Source organism: Gallus gallus, chromosome 8 (assembly GCF_016699485.2).
Source record: "Gallus gallus isolate bGalGal1 chromosome 8, bGalGal1.mat.broiler.GRCg7b, whole genome shotgun sequence".
Lineage (NCBI taxonomy): Eukaryota > Metazoa > Chordata > Aves > Galliformes > Phasianidae > Gallus > Gallus gallus.
In genome coordinates, this window is record NC_052539.1 from 4,679,816 (window position 1) to 4,691,936 (window position 12,121).

The 12,121-nt window shown below is 41.2% G+C and overlaps 1 protein-coding gene across 24 annotated transcripts in view; it reads right to left on the minus strand.

The window, feature by feature from the left end:
• DNM3 (dynamin 3) overlaps positions 1 to 12,121 on the minus strand; it is a 166,801-nt gene that overhangs the window by 149,030 nt on the left and 5,650 nt on the right. For all 24 annotated transcript variants that reach the window (XR_005861932.2, XR_005861933.2, XM_040704989.2 and 21 more), the window contains exon 2: positions 6,133 to 6,206. Coding sequence is in view for 22 of the 24 variants with exons in the window: in XM_040704989.2 (XP_040560923.1) it covers positions 6,133 to 6,206 (74 nt within the window). In the remaining 2 variants the exon portion in view is untranslated. The remainder of the gene's footprint in view (positions 1 to 6,132; positions 6,207 to 12,121) is intronic.

A 12,121-nucleotide genomic window follows, 5' to 3' on the forward strand; every position in this document is an offset into this window, starting at 1 on the left:
CCTGATGTCCATCAGTCTGAACCCACAACCCCTCACCGTCTGATAAAGCCCTAAAATGTTACCCTAACTGAACAACCTCCTAGAGGTCAGGAATTTACCAGTGAGATGAGACTGAAAATCAACTCCTGATTTCAGCAAGAATTATTCTCCATGGTATCTCAGAGGAGATAACACTCCAGCTTGGAGTTTTTTTTTAAAAAAAAAAAAAAAAATGACACATTAAATCAGAGGCCTATAGCAACCATGTTAAATACATCTTGTGTAGGGGGAATAGCTTCTGTGGCTGCATTTTCTATCTTCTAAATCCTTTAGGGAGAAAACATCACCCAAGCAATGACATTTTCGCTAGCTTCAGCTAATATTCCACCAGCCTCAGGACACTTTTAAAAACACAGAACCAAACTTCATGAGTTAAAGCCCATCACCTTTTCTTTGATGATAGATCAGCTTTTTCTGAACAAAGTAAATGCAGTTGATCTATTTAGACTTTAACAAATAGTTCAATATTTTTTTAATAGGAGAGAGAGAGGCGGTATCAAAAACGCTTGTTGTCTCATCCAATCTATAATTCCTCTTAATTCTCCATTGCTCTAGCTTTGTTGACATGATGAAGATAAAATTCAGGTCTTCCACCGCTAATCTTCAAACAGCAAGTCTACAAGAAGTACAAGTGTTTTCTGAAGCCGTATTCCTATTAATGCACAGAAAGACAAGAATATCATAGCCAAAGAGCTTAAAAACATTGAAAAGAGCATAGATGTGACCAGCATAAAATACTAGGTCATAGTCTTAGGAACCAATTAAATGCTGTAATTATAATGGAAAGCACTCACATAAGGGGAAGAAAAGTAACGTACACTTTGCACTGAAATAGTCTGGTGCATCCTTGACAGTTTTTGCTCCTAGGAAGCAAAACAAAAGAGGTATCTCTGTTCTTTCAACCTCGTTCTGGAGCTCACGCTTTCTATGCAGCTCATGATTTTTAAGACCGTTTTTCTGTTAACGTACCTTGTACAACATTTACTTCTGTGTTTTACAAGAGCGTAACATCAGTGGTTTGTGTTCTGTCGGTGATCAAACGTGAATGCCACTGCTGGTCTGCTCAGGTTACTGCAGACACACACGCACCAGCAAGCGAGATGGGTGCCTGCAGCCTTGCACTAACGGCGCTATCCTTCTTAGTGCTTATAAGCCAGGTTTGGATGGTGGGTCTTTCACTGCCCCATTCCTGCTGATGAAGTCTGTGAGATCGTTTGTATGAAGCAAATTAAGCAGCCTACATTCTTTTAACAGCTTTTTCATCTTCTCTTCTGGATGTTTTTGCCACCAGATGGCAATAAAAGATGGATATGCTTTAGGAGTGAAGCCTTGTAACACATGATACTTGCATTAAAGCTCAGCAACTTCAAAAGGAAAGAGCATCTGCAAGATTTGAGAAACAATTCACAACGTTTTTGAACCTTACAGTGATTTACTTTGCACTTAATGTTCTAATTGGCAGAACTGAAACAAATGTGGGCACTGTACACGTGGAGCGCTCATCTAAAAATGTCCAGCTCAGTAACACTTCTCAAAATCTGCTAGCCTGACATTTCTTTAGCAGAGAAATCAAAGAACTGACCATGAAAGAAATTCAAAACTCCTCAAAAAACCAGTTATCAAAAAGAGGAAAACAACCCTTCTACTGCCACAGTATTTTAACATTTAAACAGCCAATTTATACAGCGAGCAAAGTATCTGTAACAAATATAAGACCTACAGCAATAGTTTCACCCAAAACCAGAGAACATCTTTTTGCTGTTGTTACTGTTTAAAAGGCATAGTACCCAGTCCCAAGGAATCTCGATAATTCTCAAGGAATCTCGATAATTACTTCACTGTCACAAGCAGGAGAAAACACGTAAAAAAGAAGAACAGACTGCCTAAGGTCATAGGGATGCAACAATAAAATTATGTTTACAAAATAGGTCTTAATGCATAAATGAAACCAAGTGAATGGAAGAAAATCTCAAGCCTTCCTTTAAGGAATGCTGACAACAGAGAACAAATCACTGTAAGTTAGCATGTTTACCAGTAAAGTTTGCAAACAGAAGAGTAAGAGTTGAAATGAAAGTAAGGTACCTGATGCAGACTTCAGTTATGCTTCTCCAAGACTACTGAACACTAACACAGCCCTTAAAGGTGCTGTCCCAGCTCATACTGTGTGCTAACACTTATATCCTAAAGATACACACAGAGAAATACTTCCAGGAGCACAACTACTGGAGTCTGTAGTTGCATCCTTCCTCCTGAAAAGGAATTACGAGTAAGGGAGGTTGAGAGCAGCACTCCGCTCAGTGGTAACTGCTGAAACACCACAACTGTTTAGTATTTAAAACAAATACTTTCTGGTCAGAACAAATGAGCTTCCTGAATCTTATGAAGCAGCAGTGAAATGCTTGAAGAACCAGCGCATCTTTTGTCTGGTTTGGATATCTGACTCACAAAGTCAACTGCCCTCACATCCAACTTCTCACCCAGAAGAAGGGAGATGGAGTCACTCCCACAAACAGCACCCGAATGCCTCGACTCATTTATCCCAATTGTCCTCATTGCCCTGCAAAAACCCAATGGTCACCAGCAGAGCAGCTGCCAGCTAAAAGCACCACACCTGTGCCTTCTAAAAACTCACTGAAGTGGGTCCTCTCCAGTGGGACTGTTTTCTCCTATATTCTCTACTCTGAGTTCCTTCAAAGCCTAGTAACAAAGCACCCAAGAGCAAGAGCCCTGGTTGACCTGGAACTGGACATTCCCAATGCTGCATAACTGCCCAGAGTCGAGTGCAGTGACCGCACAACATCAAGCTGCATCTGGATTGTTCCACATGCTCAGTGTAAGATGGGAGCTCTCTCAGTTGTGATTTCTGTGTGGCAAACAAAGCTGCATTACCAGTACTTGTTTATTACAGAACAATGACTTCATGCTATTTGGCTCAATTTCAGCAAAACCTCATATACGCCGTCTTTCTTCAACAGTAGGGAAACAAGAGAATTACAAATATGAGATGAAAACTAAGCATGCAGTACTGTGATAGCACCTTCAGGACTGCTGATGAACAGCTCTGAGACAAGCAATGAGTACCAAACTCTGACTAGCAGAAGAGAGCCAATTTGGAGACTCAAATATTTACAGGATGGAGATCTTTTTCTTCTCCTGTAGCAGGTACAGAGGTTTATTGAATGCAGGCCACATTTACTATTTCATCTGAAATGCAGCTGGGCAGTTCCAAGAAGAAACTCAAAAGGACCCAAGAAGAGCCCCGAGTAGTACAGTCAAGAACAAGAGAGAGTTGTTTGGAGGACTATACAATCACTTTTAATGTCCATACTATGACTTATTCCATGCTACCATGTACTTCTCTCATTATCAGACTCAAAGGAAAACAGGCACAACTACTGATGGCTGTCATGTCAGCTGTAATAATTAAAACCCCTGTCTTTGTCTCCAAGATTCCAGTAGAGTGTAATGTTTGCATGGATATGGAAAGTCAAATGGCACAAAGCCACATCTAACAACAACAAAAATGTTACTGTGATTAGAGGAAGTCAACAGATCACTGCAAAATAGCTTTGCACTAATTACACAGAAATTTCTAAGAATACATAGACAAAACTCCTAAAATACTGTCTCATATGAGATACATTTCTTAGTACTGGATTGTCTCACATGACCACTTGCATATTCTCATTTTTAAGGCACAAAGACACCAGCTCATCACCCAGGCATACCAGCTCCTTTCAGATATTGGAGATCCCCGATAAAGTCTCACAGCAAACCCTGCTGTACCCTTCCATGACGCCTCCAAGCCTAACAGTGAGCAACCAAAGTTTCCTCTTACTCGAGTGTGCACAAATGCCTCAGCTGCCAACCTTCAACCCTTAGCACCACAAGTGAAAGCCAAAGGAAGCCTTAACTTTTTCCACCAGCGCAATTCATCAGTACCCTGCAGTCAACTCTGCATGCTTATATGTTACAGCATATAGTGTATAGGTGTTCTGTTCCCTCTCCCCAGAATACTACAAGATTAAGAATAGCTATTTTTAAAAGAGTTGAGAAAGGATCCAGGATTAGAAACCAGTTAAGCTTGCAACAGTAGCAGGAACCTGATAATATCCTCTAACTACTTTCTGTAACAGCTTAGATAATAATTATGAACTTGATAAAAATCAATCCAGCATCTGCTTCCTGTGAGAGAACACTGTGCTTCTCTAAGCAGTTTTCTTTATTTTCTCTTTTAAAATTAGTTCTGAAACATTAAAGCGGCTCCAAATACCTTTATCTTTTAAAATTCACCACCAAAACCACCAAAATCTAAAAATGAAACTGTTGAAAGAAAGTAACAAAATAATCGAAGCCTGTGTGTTCAGAGGTGCTGACATCTAATCCCAAACAAGGATTTTCCCAAAGGGATAAGTACATCCTAGCATCCAGGAAACAATGCACTAGGCAGCAGCTTATTTCTTCAGAATTCTTGTTGTTTCTAAGCTATAATGGAAAAACTACTTCACAGCAGAACAGGCATCCAGATGAAGCAGTAAATGCCTGCCTAAGGCTGGAAACATTACATGAATATATTAATGGGGAAAATATCAGGAAAAGAGGAAAAGTCCTTCCATTGACCTTAACCAAAATGATTTTACAAAACAAGGCAATACAGATCAGGCAGGGGAAGTTTAAGATGGATGTCAAGGAAGAAGAATTTAACCACCTTAGAGTATTAGAGCTTGCTTCCTATTTTTCTTGTGTCCCCACAGTTGAGTCATTTTGTTAGGAATGCCAGCACAGAGCTTTATTCTTTTCTTTCTTCTGTTCCTACACGGTGCTGGGAAAATTACATCAAGATTTTCCACATTTGGTCCTTATTCATGTGTTTCAGCATTTTTTTATCAGGACTCTAGATACAGGCACACAGATTTGACAAGCGTTCATACTTCTAACCTAAATGAACTTGATCTTTTAATATGTATTGAACACAGTAAGTATACATTACATACTTGAAATCCCTGAGGTGTAAGTTGGGCATACAGATATACTAGATTCTACAGTCTTTCCTTTCTCTTTTGTATTATAAAACTACAGAAACTTTCATAGATGTATTGAAAACATGGACGTGTTTTACAAGCAGTAACCCAGAGAAAAGTTTAGAGTGCAGGCAGATGGAAGCCCACCTTCCTGCTGAATGACAGCACATTCTAGAGAAAAACTGCACCCAAAAACGTAATTACATCTCACACACAGAGACAGACTCAAGTTCTACCGGCAGTTTGAACTTTGTTTCTTCCCCAGCTTCACAGTGTTACACAATTTAAAGAGAATTTCCTCTTAAATGCTATTTTGGATGTAATTTCTTTTCACTCATTTGAGAAGATGTCAACAGAAAGCCAGTGATTTTATTGCTTATGTTGGTCTAGAATGAAAAAAAAAAAAAAGAGTGAAAAACAGGAAACAGGTTTTAAACATGCCAGAGAAGGGAGCTACTTGACAGCAGATGACACGTCACTTGGAAGGGTACCAAGTGGTGAATTCTGATGAAAGGTCTCAATATCTCACATAGCTCAGTGGTACACACATGCAGTATTTTCATTTTTGACCAGACAAATATACAGGAGCCTCGTTCTCACAAAGTCTACCTTCTGCTCTACTTAGTGCAGTGAGTCCAACCTAAAAAGACAAGTCATGAAAACAAGCAGTGTGAAACCAAATCCGTGCACACTGGAGCAAGGGTTGGAGACAGAAGTACCTTAATTTTGATGTGTTAACTAATACAACTGCAAAGCTCATTAAGAAATGCAAAATCAAAATTAATTTCTGAAACAATTTGCATGTAATAATTCTTTTTTCCTCTGCCACAAGTTTGATCTTGAATCAAATTGACTATGTTCTCTAGGATTTAGATTGCACTATTTTACCAGTCAGAACAATGAGCTCAGGTGGTCTTGAGCATGCAGTTTTGAAGCAGTTGGCCCTTGCTCCAGGCAGTGCAGTTGCACCTTTCTTTGCACTGATTAATTTTCCTGGATTTTTAATTTCCTCCTGTTGAAGTACACAACAGCTTTTTGTCTTGGCACCGAAATTAGAAGAAAGAGAGGTTACCTGTTTTGGCAGTGACAAGTTGCAACACCAATGGTCGTCTTGTTACAATCCCAGAACCTCGTGGAAGAAAATCCCTAGAAACATTAATAAAAAAGAAATTACAACCCAGAAAGGACTGTCCAGTTACATAAGGTATTGAACTAATTTGGAACCTTTGAGCTGCAATGAAAGTAGAGGGTTGGTGTGAACAGATATACCTCAAACTGTACTAACAATTTGGGCTGTTAATTTTGATTCGAGATAGCAATACATCAACAAACAAACATGTAGTAAACATTAATTACCTATTCTATTTCCTCATGATTATCATATCTAACACCTTACAATTCACAGTGTATACAAAGAGTACCTGAAGTCATGCCCACATTTACTGGTGTTTCTAAATAAACATGTCCCCATCCTATACTCCACTTGAAGATGCACAGAGAATACAGTCAGATGAATACACACTCTTTAAAGCAAAGATCATGCAAAAAGCATCACATATACTGATTTGTATCTGCTGTGATGTAACACTTGAGACAGCAAAAGGATCAAAGAAGTAGCTTAAAGAGATATCAAAGGTTTCAAAAGGTCTATTACAACTTCTTTACCTGCTGAGAGATGCCTGTCTCACAGCCAAGTGCCAGCTACTGATATATTCTCGTGGTGAAGTTGAGAACATTTTAAGAAAAACATATTCCTTTCTCTTATGTACTGAAGTTACAGTAACCCAGGGTGTAGAAAACACCTACCAAGATGATAATTTCAGACTTTAATTCTCTAATCTTTTTTTTCTCCTTTAAGCAGCTAAAAGGAGTCACTATTCAGGACAAGATGACCAGTCAGAACAAATTGAGGCCATCCATAACACCATACAGACCCTAAAACACTTCTTGAGAGAGTCAAAGGTTAAAAATACTTAGCAGTTTTCAGACTAAGCACATCCAGAGATAAAGAACACTGCATTCACACAATTCCTAGTTGTACAACACCGACCTTCCCTCAACAGCAAAATTACGAAGAAGCATAAGCCAACAACCTTCAGAACATTCTCTTTCCATGTTCACAATAGGCTGCATTTGGTAACCTTTCCTACTGTGGAAAAGCTCATGGTCAGCTCAAGCAAGCAGGAGCAGAGCCGACGAGTGGCTGAGGTCCTGCTTGGGGAGGAACACATAAATGCATAAGCATTCCTTGTAGAAAAGAAGGCGATTCTTCAAACACATGAAGAAATGCAAGTTAAACTGTACCTTCACTTTTATTTTTATTTTTTTTAATGGAAAAGCAACATAGCACTACCTTACAACTCCAGCAGTAGGAGAATCACATCAAGTACTGTAGTACTGCTCTTGCAGAAATCCTGCTTTGAAACCTACAGGACAGGATGCAGGTGCTTCCCCATCCCCTCGATTTAGAAAGCATTCTCCACGGGGTTTGTTAGCAGCGTAGAAAAAAAAACCAACCAGTGATGTATTAGGAATGGCTCCAAAGCCTCACTTTCCCCCAGAACATCTACTATGTTTCTTAAAAGCAAAAAAGAGGCAGTGAATACTACAGGATTGAAGACAGCCAAGACACAAAGGTACCATCGGGCCAACAGATGATGCCCCTTAACATCCTGGTGTGCACCTAACACTGAAGCAGAGGGCAGTTTGCAGACAGCTCCTTTTCCCAGCCTTCTGCCCACAGATTCGCATAGTGAGAGAATTCTTGGCAGAACAATCCCATCACAGGTGAAGCTGCTGTAGAGAAATCCATCTAGGAAATAAAAGATGTTCCTGAGAATGTGTGGGTGAAGACAACAGCAAGGGAGAGAACAGGGTGCTCCTCTGGGGTGAGCTGGTGGGCACCTCAGTGCACAAATGCAAGAATGGATAAAAATGACAAGGTGCAGGAAAGAATAAAGCTGGGAACAAAAGCTATTTCCTCTAAAAGACAGGCATCCTACCACAAGAATGAAGCTACTTTTATACCTCTATTCTCATTGTTTTCAGCAAAAGCTCCTCTGCTGGCAGCACATACGCCAGCTCAGCAGCAGCTCTGCTCTTTGCAGACCAGCAGCACAATGTGACCGGGGCTGCCCGGCCAGTACTGCATTCACCCAAAACAACTGAGATACAAGCAGCCAAGCATTCAGGAACATCATCTCAGTAACTCAGCAGCCTTAGAACACACTCATCTGTTGGAATATCATTCAGTATTTTTAAGAGAAAACTATTTTTATGGCCAAATAGTTTTTACCCTAAAAGCTTTATAAGTACTCACGTCTTGCTGCGCAACAACCATACTGTCTTCATCATCTACTACTGTTCACGTCCAATACCAGAGAACAGGACAATGTATCTACTAAAGCTTTTGTTTAATGAGCAAAGGTAACAGATACTAGTTTGAATTTGACTTGCTAAAAGACAGATGCCATAAACTGATGTCACAGGATGCAACGCTTGTTTCTAAATGGCCATATCAATACGCTACTGGTTCAAAATAACACAATGCTTAGGGGTCTGGTCTTTCCTACAGCAGTTTGCTCTTGTGTAAGAACAAAGTCCACATCTCTGCATGTCTCTCTGACTAATGCTCAAGGAACAAATGAGCTGAACTTGGACGACTCATTAATGGGAAGGATCCCACCCGAGAGATGGGATCACTCTTGCCTATCTTCAGAAAGAGCTGAAGCCGCAGCACAATGCTGCAAAGCAAACTAGGCGGGAGTTTGCTCAATGAGCTTGTCTAGTTACAGAGCAGAACTACAGCTCACAAAGAAAACCATGTATGAAAATACAAAGCAAAACAGGTACAGTGTGTTACAGGGGGCTTTCCAGGTCAGAGAGTAGTTTTCATTTAGCAGCTCTCTGGCATACTAGCAGCAGTCATTTTATCAAAGGAAAAAAATGCAAGAAAGCCCCCAGGCTGCGCACACGAGGTAAAGACTGATGGTGCATCACCAATTCAAACTTGATTGTCATTTCAAAAGGAGTCCGTTCTACTCTGGCAGTGTGGTACTGCACAACGTCCTGCACTTTGACAAGTGGTCGGTACTGTACAGGGTGAGCGCTGAGCTAACGCTGATATCAATACAGTGAATTCTTAGAAAACACAAGGGGGACTCAGGAAACCAAAGGATGGAGGAAAACCTCAATTATTAGACCTCTATTGCCAAGGTTTGCCAGAACTACAATGCAGCTTTAATTGCAATAGGAAGCAATCAGGTCAAAACTCAACAGTTTTGCTGGGCAGTGCTCCAGCACACATTCATTGTTCCACACAGCTCCAGCCGGGCACACCAGGAGCACTGGTCTCTCATGCACAGGAAGGCAGCACTTCATGGTGAACATCAACATAGAGCGTATGCCAAGCACCTCCTGTGTCTGCAACATACACACGTTGCACTGCAGTATCACGCATTGCTTTCATTTTCTTGAATTTATCACATTTTAGCCTTAAAGCACAATGCTACACAACAACAAAGCAGAAGCAGCATGGCCCAGTGGAAAACTACAGGAGACCCATTAATAATTGTTAGCATCTTTCCTCGGGTTCCCTTTTTCAAACCCACAAACCAAATCCAGTTAGTTTATAACTAAAGGACTCTTAACGCTAGAAGCATCCATCTGAAGACCTGCACTGGACATTGCTGCGTTTACTGTTCCGCAGTGGTTCTGGAAGCACAGCTTCTCTGCCCTTCAAACAGCACTACAGACAGTACAGGGAAACATTTCAAGACGTTCTAGAAGCTGCAAGGCAGTACCTCTGTTATGCTTTGGCATTCTGAACCACAAACCATTCTTATTCAGTAATTGAGCAGCATACATCACTTTCACCTCATGCTGGTATTTGGCTACATGTGTTCTTCCTCATTAACTCAAAGCACAGAGACCAATTCTTCTTATCAGGGACCACTTGATCCCTCACCTCTTCTCATTAGTTGCAGAATAGGAAATGCTCTTCTGTTTTGGCCTGTCTGTCAATCAAGGGAATCTCCCACAGCGTCATTCAATGATGCAAAACCTCAGCCTCACTTAATGGGGCTTACATAAAGATGTACAGAATAATTAAGCCTCCTTATCGAAGGCCACTGACACCTACCTGACACCTACCTGCCAGGCAAGCTAAATGCATTAAGAAGCTGTGGATACGTAATGACCTCAGATATAATAGCTTTTACAGATTTACACCAGTCCTTCCAGGGATTTTTTTGTAAACCACACAGCATAGATGCCGCCATCTCTACCACCACACTTCAGTGCTTAGTTTGGGATCTCTTAGCTACGTTTGGAGTATGCATTCTCTCAAGGTAAGGCTTCCTTCAGCTGAGAGCAGTTGCACTGCTGCATCGAGATGCACTCCAACACCCAGGAGCGGTAACCACACGCTGCAGCCCACACAGCTGGGCACATCTTCAGCAGTCAAAGTCTGGGGTCTCAGCCCCTGTGGTGAAGTTTTCTACTAAACATGACTGGACGGAAGGTACTGACCATCACATTATCCCAACATCGTATTTTAACAGCAATGAGAGTACCTTACATTGCGGTTCTGCACAGAAAAAGGCAAGCTTGCTCACTGTAGCAAATAAAAAGAATGTGCTTTCTACCATTTAAAAATATAATCTACTACGTAATAAAGTTGTAAAGCCTCAGTAATGTTCACAGGACTGAAAATTTGCCATAGTCAGCTATGAAAAGTTGCCAGGCAAACACACGCGAGCGCTGAGCTGAACGGTGCTCTGTTTGCAGTGATTATGGCGGGGCTGTAGGCTTGCTGTATTAACAGATCAGGAAGCTGCCAACGTGCAGTCTCGTAGGCAAGGCACTGTATGCACGATGCATCTGTCCTCCCTGGCAGACATCCAAAACTTTGCTGCATCATCCTAATTCCATTTGTGAAAATGCCCCTCTTCCTCTCTCTTTTAAGATTCAACAAAAGCTTCTGCTATTTCCTGCCCAGTGGTGCTCTCCATCAATTCCAAGCCGGGGGGGGGGCGGGGGGAGAAACCACAGAACAAACAAAACCCCAGCAATTCTTAGAATTTCATGTTGAAAAGAGTGAAGCAGACCTCTCAGGACAACTGTATTCTCCCTAATCAGATGTGTTTGCTTTTAGGAAAGGGCTAATTTACATATGCTGTTAGTGCATGAAAGCCCATCCACTCTCAGGATGAATACTAATGCAGCAAGATGTGGTATTTTGATACAAGAAATGAACAGCAAAGCTTCTTCCCTCCCTTCAAGTTGTTGTCAGTGCACTAAACACAAGGTGAGTTGTTGGGCTGCTTTTCTTTTTATGAACTTCTAGCTGCCAAACGCTATTAACTGTATTGTTGGTTGTTCTTTTTCTTCAAAAGAAATACTTGAGGAAGATTTTCCTTTGCCATATAATCAGGCAAACAAAAATGTGCTGGCTGTGAGGATCAGGCAGTAGGCAATGTGTTCCCAGCTGCATGAAGCTACCTACTTTATAAAGGCACACATTTAGCACGCAACTCACCTCTGGATCATCTTGTTGTGACAAAACTTTCCAATGCTGCAGACCTCAGTGCTGTCATCAAAACTCAGACAAAACAAGCTTCGCCTTTTCCTCCCAAATCACAGTGTGCTGAGCTCAGATCTATCAACACTGAGCCATTAAGCAGAGGTACAGAATGCAATCAGCTATGACATATCACAAAGACCAAGAGCAAAACCTCTAACTCTCCAGATGCACTGTGACAATGCATTTCCCTCTTTTGTGATGACCATGTGAACCGGTGAAGCTACCTTTCTTTGTACTAGACAAGCCATCAAAGATCCTTCTTGCAAAGCTAAAATGTGTCTAGATTCAGTTTTCCTGCTCCTTCCAAAAATGCATGGAGGGAGAACACAAAGGGAACCACAGCATAAAGCGTGAATTTATAGACAGAAAGACAACAGTAAGAGATGGTAGTGGGGAGCAGCTTCCCAGAAATGATGGACACGGGTACCTTCTGTCCACCTGAACCAATGAACAGGTGAGCACGTCAGGACACAACATT